At 47.3% G+C, this 17,053-nt stretch overlaps 1 protein-coding gene across 5 annotated transcripts in view; it reads right to left on the bottom strand.

Moving 5' to 3' along the window:
• The window catches only part of arhgef7a (Rho guanine nucleotide exchange factor (GEF) 7a), an 89,374-nt gene extending 73,977 nt beyond the window's left edge, over positions 1 to 15,397 (bottom strand). For 4 of the 5 annotated variants that reach the window (XR_010456690.1, XM_064976295.1, XM_064976294.1 and 1 more), the window contains exons 1-6: positions 14,911 to 15,396; positions 12,305 to 12,388; positions 6,965 to 7,049; positions 4,986 to 5,119; positions 3,317 to 3,518; positions 3,105 to 3,193 (exon numbers count right to left, since the gene is read on the bottom strand). Coding sequence is in view for 4 of the 5 variants with exons in the window: in XM_064976295.1 (XP_064832367.1) it covers positions 3,105 to 3,193; positions 3,317 to 3,518; positions 4,986 to 5,119; positions 6,965 to 7,049; positions 12,305 to 12,388; positions 14,911 to 15,075 (759 nt within the window). In the remaining variant the exon portion in view is untranslated. Of the gene's footprint in view, positions 1 to 3,104; positions 3,194 to 3,316; positions 3,519 to 4,985; positions 5,120 to 6,964; positions 7,050 to 12,304; positions 12,389 to 14,910 lie in introns of all 5 variants that reach the window. The other variant, XM_064976297.1, reaches the window with a different exon arrangement.
• Between the last annotated feature and the right edge of the window lie 1,656 nt (positions 15,398 to 17,053).

Below are 17,053 nucleotides of genomic sequence, written 5' to 3'. Positions count from 1 at the left end.
TTTGTAGCATTTTTTGAACATGGCTCAATGTAAACGGAGATTTATGGATATAAATTGCATATTATTGAAAAAAACAGAAATGTACTGTGTAACATGTCCTATTACTGTCATCTGATGAAGATTTTCAAAAGGTTTGTGAATTATTTTTCTTTAATCCTGCGTTTGTGATTGCATCTTTTGTTTGACAAAATGGCTACATATCGTCTGTGTCTTTGTGGTGGTTTGATATACATATGTGCTATGTTTTCGCCGTAAAATATTTTAGAAATCTGACTCGCTGGGTAGATGAACAAGGTGTTTATCTTTCATTTGAGCTATTGGACTTGTTAATGTGTGGAGGTTAAATATTGCTAAGAATATTTTTGCATTCTGTGCGCCACTTTTTGAGTTGGGGGGTGAGGGGGGTCCCTTGGGGAACGTGTAGCGTGAACACGTTAAAGGACAAAATTAAGCAGTTTGACCGAGTGGATGTTTGGAGAACTAGACATCCCAACACAAGACAGGTGAAAGTCTTTGGGGCTAGGGTGAGTGCAGCCAGACTAGATCTCTTTTACATCCAAGAATCAGAGCAATAGACTGTTTGGCACTACCGTTCTCCCGGTGCGTTTTTCGGATCACCACATAACCATGGCTTGGTTGTCTATTTCACCAGGGCCTCAAAGAGAGGAGTATGGGTCTCTGAGTCAATGGTGGAATGTGGGGAAAGTCCAAATTTGGCTTTTCTGTCAACAGTATACAGCTCTCTCATCCTTCAGTGAAGTGGAGGTAGAGCTGGTGGGGCAAGACAATGTAGGCCTCCAGGCTAATTCAGCTGAATTACGTAGGGACCTGGGCAGTTTTTTCCAGGTTAAAGCAAAGGGAGCACTTGTAAGAGCTAGGTTCTCCATGCTCAAGGAGATGGATGCCCCAGCTCCTCCTCCTTTGGTTTGGAAAGACAGAGCGGTGAAGCCAAGGGTATGCATTGTCTACGGCTGTCTGATGGGCGGGTGACCTCTGTGGTGGGGGAGATGTGTGATCAGAGTAGAGTTGTATGAGGCAGAACTGTGTGATCCTATGTGTGCTCAGGTTTTGTTTGCAGAACTCCCTAAGCTCTCTCTGACACAGAGGCATGAAATGGACATTCCCCTGTTGCACCATGAACTAGTAGAGGCCGTAAAACAGATGTCCCCCGGCCGTGCACCTGGGGAATAATTGGACTGGACTTATTTTGCGTGTTGTGTGAGTGGTAGGAGAGTTGCCGATGAGTTGCCGTCGGGCGGCTCTGACTCTCCTGCCCAAAAAAGGGGACTTGTGTGAACTTAAGAACTGGAGGCCTGTGGCATTGCTCTGTGCAGACTACAAGATATTTGCCAAGATCCTCCCTGACGGACTGAAGTCCCATCTGGACTTTATAGTACACAAGGACCAGTCAAATTGTGTACCGGGACCCTCAATCACGGACAACTTGTTCGTAATCAGGGACATGTTGGACTTGTCGAGAGGTTCTAATGTGAACTTTGAACTGGTCTCCTAAGCTCAAGAGAAGGATTCTGTTTAATGTGATGTATGTGTTTGGATTTGGGGAAAGGTTTTTGGCTTGTGTGAAGATGTTGTATGCTGGGGCGTCATGTATGGTCAAGGTGGGAGGGGGCTTAGTACGCCAGTCTGGGAGAGGCGGGGCATTAGACAAGGATGCCCTCTATCGGGGCAGTTATATACACTAGCCATTTAGACTTTTTGGGGCCTGCTACGCAGGAGACTGCAGGGAGTGTGTTGGACAGGCATGGGTGTGGTGACAGGCATTGCCGTGTCGGCGTATGCAGATGATGTTTCTGTGATGATCAGGGATGGGCAGGATATGCAGGTACTATAGACTATTCTGAAGGTGTACAAGGGAGCTTCGTCAGCTAAGGTGAACTGGGGCAAGAGCAAAGCTCTTATGTGGGGCATGGAGGGATAGGGCCCCCCCCCCTCTGCTTCCAGGGGGTTTGCAGTGGGGTTGTGAAGGGCTTAACATTTTGGGGGTGTACCTGGGCTCGGAGAGGTGGGTCAGGAAGAACTGAGAGGCACTGTCACAGGCAGTGGTGTCAAGACTGGCCAGGTGGAGGTGGCTCCTGTCCCAAGTGTCATATAGAGGGAGGGTGCTGATAATCAACAACCTGGCAGCATCCTCCCTGTGGCATTAACTGTCTGTCCTCAAATCCCCTGTCGGTCTGGTCGCAGACATGCAATGCAAGCTGGTGGATTTTTTTCTCACAGGGCTATCACTAGCTGAGGACGGCCGTGTTGAAAACAATTCAGATGACGTACATTTCCATCCACGAAGGAGGCCAGGACCTGGTGGAACTGGAGAGCAGGGTGGCTGCATTCCTACTAAAGGCGGTGCAGAGACTGCTGTACCATACTGATGCCGGCTGGAGAGAACCAGCACCCGTGCTGCTGAGGAGAGCTGAATACAGCAGGTCTCTGATTTTTACTCTGCGTTGCTGAAGGCCTGGCAGCTGCTGACGCCCACACAGGAAGGCGGTGCGGAACCTGGGCTGTTGGAGAAGCCTATCTTCCACAATCCAGCCCACCTTTTAAGATCGGTTCAATCAGCCTCCCTGCAGAAGTGACTGATGGCAGCGGATTTACTAAGGTTGGGTGACCTGCAGCTCCTGGCACAACAAACACAACTAACATCTCTTAGGCTACTTGAGAAATTCCTGGGGAGGTCCAGGAGGCCCTGTCTGAGCCGGTAATGGGGGTGTCTCTCTCTCTGTCTTTTTCTTTGTCTCTCCCTCTAGTATAGCACGTATTTACTTGTTCTCTCTTCTCAGTAAACCAGAGCACTGAGATACATTCAAATGTCAGGAACACAACACAACACACACACAGAACTAGGTCAAGCTATCTGGAGCGGCCAGGGCACCTCAGGCCTACAGCGTTAAGAGTAATGTCAAGCTTTAAAAAGCCGGTTTTCTTTTATTGAGGATAGTTACAGCAGTATTGAGAGACACACGCAAACAGAAAGAGAGAGAGAGAAAGAGACAGACAGAGAAAGGGAGAGAGAGAAAGAGCCAGAGAAAGGGAGAGAAAGAGACAGACAGACAGTGAGAGAAGTAAGTTGGATGACCAGGTCTTACCAGGTTGTAGTAGGTCTTGCTAATGGCCGTAGTGTCAACACCTTTTGGGGGGCTCTTGAGGGTCCCAGATTTGGGGGACACTTGTTTGTCTCAGAGGGAGAGGGAGAAATTAGTTATTTCTCTCCATCAGACACTATCCTTTTCCTTCACGTCCTTTCTGATATTCCTGGGTTATGTGATGTCCAGTAGCAAGAATAATAAGGGATACCTACCACAGCCTTTGATCTCACGGACATAGTTGCTAGGGAACCAGCCGGTCTTGCCGTTGAAGTTCCCCTCCCACCAGCCGCCCTCCTCCTGGCGTGTCACATTGATGACATCCCCCTTGTTGAAGGACAGCTCGTCCTCATTGGTTTGTTCAAAATTGAAGCGAGCCTTGACCAATAGCTGCGTCCCGCTGCCCTCAGACATGTCCTATAGGAGAGGTAGAGAGGTGAGGAGGGAGAGAGAGTGGGAGGTAGGGCAGTAGAGAGGGGAAGGTAGGGAGGCAGAGAGAGGGAGGTAGGGAGGCAGAGAGAGGGAGGTAGGTAGAGGTAGGGAGGTAGGGGAGGTAGAGAGAGGGGGAGGAAGGGAGGTAGAGAAGGGGGGGAGAGAGAGGAGGAGGGAGGAGAGAGGGGAGGTAGGGAGGCAGAGAGAGGGAGGTAGGGAGGCAGAGAGAGGGAGGTAGGTAGAGGTAGGGAGGTAGGGGAGGTAGAGAAGGGAGGTAGAGAAGGGAGGTAGAGAAGGGGAGGTATGGAGGTAGAGGAGGGTGGTAGAGAAGGGGAGGAAGGGAGGGAGGTAGAGAAGGGAGGTAGGTAGGTAGGGAGGTAGAGACGGGAGGTAGAGAGGTGAGGAGGGCGGTAGAGAGGGGGAGGTAGGGAGGTAGAGAGGGGGGAGGTAGGTAGGTAGAGAAGGGGAGGTAGGGAGGTAGAGAAGGGGAGGAAGGGAGGTAGAGAGGGGGAGGTAGAGAAGGGGAGGTAGGGTGGTAGAGAGGGAGAGGTAGGTAGGTAGGTAGGTAGGTAGGTAGGTAGGTAGGTAGGTAGGTAGGTAGGTAGGTAGGTAGGGGCAGGTAGGTAGAGAGGTAGAGAAGGGGAGGTAGAGAAGGGGAGGTAGGGAGGTAGAGAGGTAGAGAATGGGAGGTAGGGAGGTAGAGAGATAGGTAGGGGAGGTAGGGAGGAGGTAGGTAGGTAGGTAGAGAAGGGGAGGTAGGTAGGTAGAGAAGGGGAGGTAGGTAGGTAGGTAGGTAAGTAGGTAGGTAGGTAGGTAGGTAGGTAGGTAGGTAGGTAGGTAGGTAGGTAGGTAGGTAGGTAGGTAGAGGTAGGGGGAGGTAGGTAGGTAGGTAAAGAGGGGGAGGTAGGGCGGTAGAGAGGGGGAGGTAGGGAGGTAGAGAGGGGGAGGTAGGGAGGTAGAGAGGGGGAGGTAGGGCGGTAGAGAGGGGGAGGGGGGTAGAGAGGGGAGGTAGAGAGGGGGGGGGGAGGCAGAGAGGGGGGGAGGTAGGGCGAGGTAGAGAGGGGGAGGTAGAGCGGTAGAGAGGGGGAGGTAGAGAGGGGGAGGTAGGGCGGTAGAGAGGGGGGGTAGAGAGGGGGGTAGAGAGTGGAGGTAGAGAGGGGGGTAGAGAGGGGGAGGTAGAGAGGGGGAGGTAGGGCGGTAGAGAGGGGGTAGAGAGGGGGAAGTAGGGCGGTAGAGAGGGGGGTAGAGAAGGGGGAAGTAGGGCGGTAGAGAGGGGGGGTAGAGAAGGGGGAAGTAGGGCGGTAGAGAGGGGGGGTAGAGAAGGGGGAAGTAGGGCGGTAGAGAGGGGGGGTAGAGAAGGGGGGTAGACATAGATGCACTTGGAGATACAGACATTTCAGAAGTTGTGCTTCAGCACTGAGGCTGCTTTGTGCGTATCTACATGTTTCTCACCAGGCTGCGGAACTGGTTCTGAAGCAGCTTGGAGGATCGACCCAGTGATGACTGGGAGGCCAGAGACTCAAACGACTTGATCCGATAGGCTGACGAGTGACGGGCACAGACACTGTCACTGCCCACTCCAATGTCTACAGATAAAGAATAGAGCAGTTACATAGCATTCGGAAAGTATTCAGACCCTTTGACTTTTTCCAAAATGTTGTTATGTTCTAGCCTTATTCTAAAATTGATTAAATAAAAGGTTTTCCTAATCAATCTACACACAATACCCCATAACGACAAAGCAAAAACAGGTTTTTGGACATTTTTGCTAATTTATTACAAATAAAAACAAAAATACCTTATATACATAAGTATTCAGACCCTTTGCTATGAGACTCTCATTTGAGTTCAGGTGCATCCTGTTTCCATTGATCATCCTTGAGATGTTTCTACAACTTGATTGGAGTATACCTGTGGTAAATTCATTTGATTGGACATGATTTGGAAAGGCACACACCTGTCTATATGAGGTCCCACAATTGACAGTGCATGTCAGAGCAAAAACCAAGTCATACGTTCGAAGGAATTGTTCATAAAGCTCAGAGACAGGATTGTGTCAAGGCACAGAAAAAATTATGCAGCATTGAAGGTCACCAAGAACACACTGGCCTCCATCATTCTTAAATGGAAGAAATTTGGAACCACCAAGACTCTTCCAAGAGCTGGCCGCCCGGCCAAACTGAGCAATCGGTGGAGAAGGGCCTTGGTCAGGGAGGTGACCAACAGTCTGATGATCACTCTGACAGAACTCTAGATTTCCTCTGTGGAGATGGGAGAACCTTCCAGAAGGACAACCATCTCTGCAGCACTCCACCAATCAAGCCTTTATGGTAGAGTGGCCAGATGGAAGCCCCTCCTCAGTAAAAGGCAAATGACAGCCTGCTTTGAGTTTGCCAAAAGGCACCTAAAGGACTCAGACAATGAGAAACAAGATTTTCTGGTCTGATGAAACCAAGAATGGCCTGAATGCCAAGCATCATGTCTGGAGGAAACCTGGCACCATCACTATGGTGAAGCATAGTGTTGGCAGCATCATGCTGTGGGGATGTTTTTCAGTGGCAGGAACTTGGGAGACTAGTCAGGATCGAGGGAAAGATGAACGGAAGCAAAGTACAGAGAGATACTTGATGAAAATCTGCCCCAGAGCACTGCGGACCTCACCTGGGTGAGGCTTTACCTTCCAACAGGACAACGACCCTGAGCACACAGCCAAGAGTGGCTTCGAGACAAGTCTCTGAATGTCCTTGAGCGGCCCAGCCAGATCCCAGACTTGAACCCGATCGAACATCTCTGGAGAGACCTAAAAATAGCTGTGCAGCGACACTACATATCCAATCTGACAGAGCTTGAGAGGATCTGCAGAGAAGAATGGGAGAAACACCCCAAATACAGGTGTGCCAAGCTTGTAGCGTCATACCCAAGAAGACAAGATGCTGTAATCGCTGCCAAAGGTGCTTCAACAAAGTACTGAGTAAAGGGTCTGAATACTTATGTAAATACTATTTCATTATTATTATTATTTTTAATTTGCAAAAAAATCTAAAACAGTTTTTGCTTTGTCATTATGGGGTATTGTTTGTAGATTGATGGAACAAAATGTGGAAAAGTCAAGGGGTCTGAATACATTCTGAAAGCACTGTATTTATACACACACACACACAATACACTGTATATACACACACACAATACACTGTATTTATACACACGCAATACACTGTATTTATACACACAATACACTGTATTTACACACACACAATACACTGTATATACACACACACACACAATACACTGTATATACACACACACACAATACACTGTATATACACACACACATAATACACTGTATTTATACACACAATAGAATAGTTATACTGAACACACATACTCACATGAGCTGCGCACATGCACACAAACACACACTTTCTACTAACCTGCAGTCACTTTGTTGAGAGCCACCAGACTGCTGAGTATCTTGGAGAAGTTCAGTCCTAGGAGCAGATCACTGGGCTCAAACAGCTGTGGGAGACGAGAAAAAGACGGGTCAGTGTGTGTGTGTGTATCAGTGGAGGCTGGTGAGAGGATCTATAGGAGGACGGGCTCATTATAATGCTGGAATGGAATTCATGGAACGGAGTCAAATATGTGGTTTGCATGTGTTTGATACCGTTCCATTTATTCCATTCCAGCTATTACATTGAGCCTGTCCTCCTATAGATCCTCCCACCAGTCGCCACTGTGTTTGTTTGCAAGTGTGTGTGCTTGCATGTATGCACATCATTCCTGTGTGTAACACTGTGTTAGTGCCAAAACTAGAATACATGGAGACATGCCAAAAAGTCATGGGGGGGGGGGGCACTGGAGCTGGGTCATCACAATGCCAGCCACTGCCAATCAATACAACTCATTTTCACTAGCACAGTAGCATACAGACAGCTTCACAAACTACTGTAAACCAAGTGGGTTGTGGAAAACATCAGATGAGCAAAAATGTCCTGTGCAGCACAAGAAGAGGTAGTTGACTGGAGTAGAGTAGATAGTTTGGAGTTAATGTGCTTGTGGGGTGAATTAATGTAGTTTCATTCTCTCCATGTAAAATGTCTGTTAAATGTATGTCACTCTCTCCATCTCTCCCTCCCCTTCTATCTCTCCCTCCCTCCCCTTCTATCTCTCCCTCCCTCCCCTTCTATCTCTCCCCCTCTCTCTCCCTCCCTCCCCCTCCATCTCTACCTCCCCTTCTATCTCTCCCTCCCTCCTCCTCCATCTCTCCCTCCCTCCCCCTCCATCTCTCTCCATCTCTACCTCCCCTTCTATCTCTCCCTCCCTCCTCCTCCATCTCTCAATCTCCCCCTCCCTCCATCTCTACCTCCCCTTCTATCTCTCCCTCCCTCCTCCTCCATCTCTCCCCCTCCATCTCTCAATCTCCCCCTCCCTCCATCTCTCTCCATCTCTACCTCCCCTTCTATCTCTCCCTCCTTCCTCCTCCATCTCTCCCCATCTCTACCTCCCCTTCTATCTCTCCCTCCCTCCCCCTCCATCTCTACCTCCCCTTCTATCTCTCCCTCCCTCCTCCTCCATCTCTCCCTCCCCTCCATCTCTCCCTCCCTCCCTCCTCCATCTCTCCCTCCCTCTCCATCCTCTCCATCTCTACCTCCCCTTCTATCTCTCCCTCCCTCCACCTCCATCTCTCCCCCTCCATCCCTCCATCTCCCTCCCTCCATCTCTCCCCATCTCTACCTCCCTCCTCCATCTCTCCCTCCCTCCCCTCCATCTCTCCCTCCCTCCCCCTCCATCTCTCCCTCCCTCCCCCTCCATCTCTCTCCATCTCTACCTCTCCATCTCTACCTCCCTTCCCTCTCTCTCCTCCATCCTCCTCCTCCATCTCTCTCTCCCTCCCTCTCCATCTCTACCTCCCCTTCTATCTCTCCCTCCCTCCTCCTCCATCTCTCCCTCCCTCCCCTCCATCTCTACCTCCTCCTCCATCTCTCCCTCCCTCCTCCATCTCTCCCTCCCTCCCCCTCCATCTCTCTCCATGTCTACCTCCCCTTCTATCCCCCCCCATCCATCTCTCCCTCTCTGTGCAGTGGTTAATGTCGGACCACTGATGGGGAGTGACTGAGATGTGGCTCCCTTTTATCTTCCACTCTGATTCCAGACAGTCTATGCCCTGAGAGAATGTGTGTGTGTGTGTGTGTGTGTGTGTGTGTGTGTGTGTGTGTGTGTGTGTGTGTGTGTGTGTGTGTGCGCGCATGGCCTGCACTGTGCTATTTCCTGAGTTCCAGTCCCATAGAGGTACATATTACATACAAACATGTAATGATTGTGTGAAGGTTTTGGATGTCAAATAATATGTGCAGAAAAAGTGAAATGACACACCTCACAATTTGCTCCAATGTGGTTTATTGACACAATGTTTCAATCATTCGGGCTTAACCAGAGCTGAGCGTACAAGGACTGGTTTCACTGTGGCCCTTCCACCCCAGCCCTGACATGATAGATGCAGTAGGTGAAATCAGGAGTGCTGCTATATGGCTTTAACTTATCCAGAATATCAGATCAGTGGCCACTCCAATGGAGGGAGGAAGGGTGCATTTCAAAAGTTATCTAAACTGGATCGATGACTACAAGGAGTGTGGAAACTCTTAGGGTCACTTCCTGTTGTCAACAGGTCAGAGGTGAAGGGTCAGCTAACTGCTGCACAGAGTGTGTGACATGGCTCCAAACAGTCTGAAGACAACAACAACAAAAAACACATTTACTTGAAGAAGAGTGAAGATGCAAAGTTTGGTAACAGAATGACAGTTTGTGCTGATAGTCATTATGTTAATATTGCCTCAGCACGGTTCGTCATGGAAATGTGTTTTTGAAAGGGTTTCTGTGGAAAATGTTAAAAGTAGTCATTGTGCATAGTTGTGTGGTTTGTTTAGCAATCAGTGTTTTTTGTTTGGCATACATTTTAAAGTGACAAATCTGAGTCTCAGCATCACTGTTACTGTGGAATTGCCCATAGAATAATCCCAAGAAAACAACATAAACACGCACATACCAAACAGTATACAATCATCTGCCAAACACACACCCATCAGAAGCAGGTCGGGGCTTAAAAAGTGCTGGCAGAACAACGTGTGGGTACGTACACACACACACACACACCCCTAATCTGCTGCCCAATGCAGCTAGCTGTTCTGTGAGCCAGCAGTAATTTGGGGTCTGGAGAGGGTCTATGATGTCTGGCCATGTCCTACACTGTTATAATCCAGCTCCCTGTATGTTACACAAACACACAGCTCGCTCTCCTCTCCTCCCTAAAGCAGCTTATAGGGAAACAGGTTTACGGTATGAGGGGCATGGAGGGCTGCTGTGAGGATTTCATGGTCTGTCTATCTGCACACCTGGGAAGCTTAGTTATCCCAAAAACACCCCATGACTCGGAGAGAGGGAGACGAGCAGTCCACGTCACAGAGATTGGAATCAGTCCAAACTCAAACATTAATTTACTACCCCAGTGTTTTCCAAGCCTGGTCCTGGGGATCCAAACGGGTACACATTTGAGTTTTTGCTCCAGCTCTCAGACACCTGATACAACTAAGCAACTCATCAAGCCTTTGATGAATAGCATCATGGTGCTGGGGCAAAAACAAAACTGTGCACCACTTTGGGTCCCCCGGACCAGGCTGGTCGAGATGTTTAGCATCTCTATTACAATGTTATTCTGTCTCAACATCAGTGTTGTCATAATGCGTCTGTGATATGGCTATTCAAATAAAGGCTTTTTCAAATCAATAATACCTACTCAGCACTAGTAGGTACTGCTACCCTGTCTATATTGCCAAGTGATGTTTAATCAATGTGTATTTATTCCTTGAGTTATTCTTTTTCTATTTTTTCTCTCTGCATTGTTGAGAAGGGCCCAAAAGAAAGAATTTAACTTTTAGTCTACACTTGTTGTTTACTAAGCATGTGACAAACATTGGATTTGATTTATGAAATTCTTATCCAAGAAGAGAAGGCTGTGTGTTCAACATTCAACACCAAGCACAAGTAAGCCATTAACAAAATCATATTCAAACCCCTTTATTCTACAGTGCCCTCCCTCTCAGTCTCTATTTCTCTCCCATCTCCTTCTCTCCTGCAGACTCTGTGAGGAAAGTCAATAGTGAAGATCGAACAGTGAGCTGTATTGTCCAGACTGGGTGGGTTCAATGACTCCTCTATGCACTGACACAGTACCAAACTCTCTCTCTCTCTCTGTGTGTGTCTGTGTGTGGTAGCCATTGCCCTCTAACCACAGATCTAGAATCTGACTGTTCACCCTAATCATTATTCGTATTCATTATTATTATTATTCGTAGCACGCGCTCCAGCAGGTATATCTCACTGGTCACCCCCAAAGCCAATTCCTCCTTTGGTCGTCTTTCCTTCCAGTTCTCTGCTGCCCATGACTGGAACTAATTGCAAAAATCTCTGAAGCTGGAGACTCACATCTCCCTCACTAGCTTTAAGCACCAGCTGTCAGAGCAGTTTACAGATCACTGCACCTGTACTTAGCCTATCTGTAAACAGCCCATCTATCTACCTACCTCATCCCCATACTGGCATTTATTTTGCTCCTTGGCACCCCAGTATCTCTACCTGCACATTCATCTTCTGCCGATCTACCATTCCAGTGTTTAATTGCTATATTGTAATTACTTCGCCACCATGGCCTATTTATTTCCTTGCCTCATTTGCACACACTGTATATAGACTTTTTGTTTTCTTTTGTTCTGCTGTATTATTGACTGTATGCTTTGTTTATTCCATGTGTAACTCTGTGTTGTTGTATGTGTCGAATTGCTATGCTTTATCTTTATCGTGGCGGCAGGGTAGCCTAGTGGTTAGAGCGTAGGACTAGTAACCGGAAGGTTGTGAGTTCAAACCCTCGAGCTGACAAGGTACAAATCTGTCGTTCTTCCCAGGCCGTCATTGAAAATAAGAATGTGTTCTTAACTGACTTGCCCTTTTAAATAAAGGTAAAATAAAAATAAAAATAAAATCTTGTCCAGGTTGCAGTTGCAAATGAGAACTTGTTCTCAACTAGCCTACCTGGTTAAATAAAGGTGAAATAAATAAAAAATTATTGTCAAAGTCTTTGATATAACAGTTGACACAGACAGCATTGGCTGCTGCTGTATGAGAAAATAGCAAAACATCCCAATAAAAAGAAGACCACACCTTCTGACAACTCTGTGTGGATTCATTGACCAAGTGTAGCCTAATTCTCGGTGGCGGGTATCTGGATAACTAGCTGGTGTTTCCAAATCTGGAATGGGGGACACAAGCGCAACGTCATGCACGTAGGCTATGGGGGCGAGCGGAGAAAGACGACGACTTACATAATGGAAAAGCATCCGTCTGATAACCTGGGCCAGACCGTTTAACAAAATACATTAGCTAGCTATCTGCACTTGGAGCCTACAAGATAATGTTACATTGTTACAGTTTTAAACGACTGCACCAAATAATTGCAGCGTGACTGTTACAATGTTGCGATTGTGGATGTGCCATTTCAGTGCAGGCGACAAACAAGGCAGCCTCACACCCGGCGATGGGTGATTGTTCTCGGCTCGGAGTCCAGCCTCCTCCCACTGCCAGTAGGCCTATCCCTCCGTCCACTTCGTGGCCCCATTGTTTATTATGTCACATTGGAAATGTGTAAGACTTTACGTAGGTTCTTTATCTTTCTTATTAAATGTTGGATGCATGTTTGTGGGGTTATTTTATGGAGAACTTACCTCTACGCGAAACGAAGTGCAGCCTTTGAGAAACTCCTTTATGTTGCTCAAGCACTCGCCGTCGTTCTTCGGTTCTTGGTAGATCTGTGATAACAAAAATGCATATGAGAAACACGAATTTCGATCAAAAAAATTTTTTTCCCCCGTAGCCTAGCTACTTGGAAGCAGTCTAAAGTCTTATGCGCGTTTTGATTCAGAGTAGAAGCCAACATTCCCTCTCCTGGGCTTGCTTCTACAATAAACCCACAGATTCTCTAGCAGGGAAGTAGGCATTGGATTGAGGGAAATGACGTTGGCGAATGGGAGCTGTGAGAAACAACACAACAGCATTGAGGGGAGGACGCTAGCAACTCCTCTGAACAGAGAGGCGGGATGGATACATTTGACCAAAACAGAAACAATATCAAAGAACGGATGGGAAATAAATAAGTGACACGAAGTACAATGCCAATGTGAATGGGTGTAACGCGGCCTCTGAATCTAGAAGGAGAGATCTGACGACACACCTTTTATTACCAGTCTATAACCATAGGCTACACGAACTGCCCGTGAGATATACAACAATAGATACACATTGGACGCTGGTTGAGGCTGGACATATAGATACTATACCAGAGTAATTACCAGTTAAATGACCTGTAGCCTATCAGTCTAGCCCATGCAGTTAGATGACCTGTAGCCTATCAGTCTAGCCCATGCAGTTAGATGACCTGTAGCCTATCAGTCTAGCCCATGCAGTTAGATGACCTAGCCCAGCCAGTTAGATGATAGCCATCAGTCTAGCCCATGCAGTTAGATGACCTGTAGCCTATCAGTCTAGCCCATGCAGTTAGATGACCTGTAGCCTATCAGTCTAGCCCATGCAGTTAGATGACCTGTAGCCTATCAGTCTAGCCCATGCAGTTAGATGATCAGCCTATCAGTCTAGCCCATGCAGTTAGATGACCTGTAGCCTATCAGTCTAGCCCATGCAGTTAGATGACCTGTAGCCTATCAGTCTAGCCCATGCAGTTAGATGACCTGTAGCCTATCAGTCTAGCCCATCAGTTAGTGACCTAGCCTATCAGTCTAGCCCATGCAGTTAGATGACCTGTAGCCTATCAGTCTAGCCCATGCAGTTAGATGACCTGTAGCCTATCGTCTAGCCCATGCAGTTAGATGACCTAGCCCATGCAGTTAGATGCCTATCAGTCTAGCCCATGCAGTTAGATGACCATGTGTACCTATCAGTCTAGCCTATCAGTCTAGCCCATGCAGTTAGATGACCTGTAGCCTATCAGTCTAGCCCATGCAGTTAGATGACCTGTAGCCTATCAGTCTAGCCCATGCAGTTAGATGACCTGTAGCCTATCAGTCTAGCCCATGCAGTTAGATGACCTGTAGCCTATCAGTCTAGCCCATGCAGTTAGATGACCTGTAGCCTATCAGTCTAGCCCATGCAGTTAGAATATAATAGGATATATAACATAATAAAATAATAACTTCATTTTCCCTAGAGGGAAGACTTGCTACGTGCTACTGTTCGGTATTTTCTTAGACTACAGAACACTGAGATATCACGCTTTCTCCTCCTTTCTACTTGTGGCCAGTAGCTCATCATCAGGTGGTCACCATGGGCAGATTTCAATAGCCTACTCTATCAGACCATAAGAACAGAATCAACGGTTGGCCAGAACCCTGGTTAGATTAGGCTATAGGTGATGTTCTCCTGTAAGGTGATGGAAGTGTATCTCTCTTCCAGCACTAGGCTAGTTTGTTGTCAGAGAGGCATTTAAGATAAAGAACGCCAGGGAACGCCCAAGCTGTCTGAAACCACACAGGATTTGGGGTACACAATATATAACAAGGCTAAAGTGACTGGGGATTTTGGTGTTGACAGACATACATTACAAATACCGCACTGTTGCTTTAAATGTGGAGAGGGTCTCTCTCTCTCTCTCTCTCTCTCTTATCTGTGCGCTTTTGCGGTCAATGGCGGCCCACTCTTGTGGTGTACCCTCATACATCCCCACTAGCTGGTGATCCGGATTATGTGTCAAACATAGCCTACATATAAACCATAGGCTATAGGCCTATAGATCATGTGCATTCACGTACTACCGCGTAATGCGCTTTGGATTCCAATCTCACAACGCATCTGCATCTGCTATATGTGGCCTTTTATGTTGCCTGTCTCCAGAAAAAAACGAAAATCCATAGGCTACACAATTCCCAAACCATAGAGCTCATACATTTAAGAGTTTGTTTGACAACAACACAAAATGCGTCTCGTCGTTTGTCTTGGTTTAAGAATATACAAAGGCTGCTAATAATTGCGCACAGAATAGATCGTCGTGACTCGCATCTGCCACAGCGAACGGTCTGGTCTGTCTGTCTGTTTAAACCTATCACACGCTTGAGTGTAGGCCTACTGACATATGTGCAACCATTTGTAGCTGTTTTTAGGAACAATAACCTACGCTCTCGTGACCTACAAATGAATCTCTTAATGGGCCAGCGGGCCACGAGAAGCGAGATACACCGCGTTATGTCACGGTTCTTGCCGCATAGACGGGCCGATGAAGCTGGCGGCAAGAGGGGAAGACAAGCGGCAGTTCTGTCCTTACTTTGTCCATGGAGCCCGGGCTCAGCCGCTCCAGCAGTCTGCACAAGACCACCCCATCTTTGAGGGAGGTTTGTAAAAATGCCTCTGGATCCGATATTGTCTTTTTCGGCGACTCCAGCACCCCGAGTGTGATCAGCCAAGTGACCGTCTGCTCCGCGGAATTCATGGCCTCAGTCTCGGAGGAAAATTCAACGAAGCGACAGGTTTTTGCGTATTTCAATAGCTACCCCTGGTACGCAATCATCTGGGGCGTTAAAACAAAAACATTATCCTTCCATACATGCGAGCTTTGTTGGAGGACTGTAACCGCGAAAGATCCCTCCTTTCTTTTCTTTATTGTCTATACCAGGTGGATTTGGATGATGCTCGGTTTGTGAAAATACAGCGGGTCTGTTCCACCGGTCGTTTACTCTCTTGTGTGTGGTATTTTTTCTCCTGCTCCAACCTGGCAAGCTGTCAGATGCAGTTCACTGTGATGCGCTCGAGCAGCAGACTGCATATGCGCATCGCTGCCGCCAGCCCAGCCACTCATCCGACAGCAGATGACATCACAGCAACAAGGACAGAAGCTAGTCCAACCAGTTGTTGGCGGGGACATTTTTGTCTGAATAGCTCGGCATGGCTTTGCATAGCAGCAGCATAATCCCTTTATCACACTGTATATGTGTTTTTGAGAGGGAAGGAGAAAGCAAAGTCGACGGATTACAATGTATGTCGCCTGCAACTTGACTGATGCTTTTAGACGGGTCTTATCGTCGGTGTCTGATGTAGGAGGACTAGTTAGGCTGGATTCATATCCCAATGGAACTAACCAGCAGTATCAAAGTTGTGACCCTTTACATGGGACCATTTTGACGATTTACAAAATAATTCCCCATGAAGACTATTAATATCGGTGAATTAAGAATGGATAAATGTATTCTGAATTTCCCATTGTGCCTGTCTTCTAAACTAAAACCATTGTCAGAATCTCCTATCCCATTAGCCTAGTTGGAGAGCAGTGGTTGGACTCTCCTTCAGTTCACATATTGTCCACACGGTGGTGCTCCTTAGTCTCTCTGCGCATTTTTTTATTTTTTAATATTTTAATTTTATTTAACCTTTATTTAACTGTCTGTCCCTTTTTGTCTCTGTCTGTCTCTCTCTATCTCTCTCTAACACTCATGACCGATCACCTACCTGGAGGAATCTGGAATCCCTGAGGGTCTCCATGGATACCGCTGGAAGCTGTCCTAGTCTGTCGATCTCTCTGGAGCACTGTGTGTGGTTAGGAGGTTGGACTCCTGAGGCCCAGGTGTTTATCATGGTGTCTAAACAGGCATTGTTGAGGGACACACCAGAGCCTCTTTGGTCCTGTCACCACCAGCCTGTTACTGTGGAGACTGCCCCAGGTCTCTCTCTCTCTATTGACATCTCTCTAACATCCTCTCTTTCTTTCCCTCCATGTCTTCTCACTCCCTATCATCCACTTATGTAATTTCCTCTTTGCCAATTACATTTTCCACACTGTTTTTCCATGAGCTCTCTCTAAAAAACGTTTTATAATATTTTATTGACTTTATTTACAACATTTTTTAGTTGAATTGAAACATTGTAAGTATTCCAGTGGTATAACATGTCATTAAAGCTCCTGTATGTGGACGGGAGGGAAGGGAAACAGTCAGATCTCATGAAAGTGTGTGTGTGTGTGTGTGTGTGTGTGTGTGTGTGTGTGTGTGTGTGTGTGTGTGTGTGTGTGTGTGTGTGTGTGTGTGTGTGTGTGTGTGTGTGTGTGTGTGTGTGTGTGTGTGTGTGTGTGTGTGTGTGGGTGAGAGAGAGAGAGAGAGAGAGACAGTAATAAGAGTGTGTGTTCATGGCCAGTTCATAAAGGACCAGCAGAATTCACATCAGGGGAGGTCTCATTAGTACTAGGGGAAACAGAAGAGAACAGCGAGGGAGAGAGAGACGAAATGAGAGCTGAGAGAAGAGCTTCAGTAACATCTGGAACACCTGCTGTGGGCAGACCAGGAGGAAAGAACAGACACTCAGCAACATAAATATGAGCTACTAACATGTCACACACTGAAACACCATACGGCCTGTTACTAATGATCCTGTCACGGCTCAAGTATGTGTGTGTGTGTGTGTGTGTGTGTGTGAGAGAG

Source organism: Oncorhynchus masou, chromosome 10 (assembly GCF_036934945.1).
Source record: "Oncorhynchus masou masou isolate Uvic2021 chromosome 10, UVic_Omas_1.1, whole genome shotgun sequence".
NCBI classification, from domain to species: domain Eukaryota; kingdom Metazoa; phylum Chordata; class Actinopteri; order Salmoniformes; family Salmonidae; genus Oncorhynchus; species Oncorhynchus masou.
This window is presented reverse-complemented; position numbering and strand designations above follow the sequence as displayed.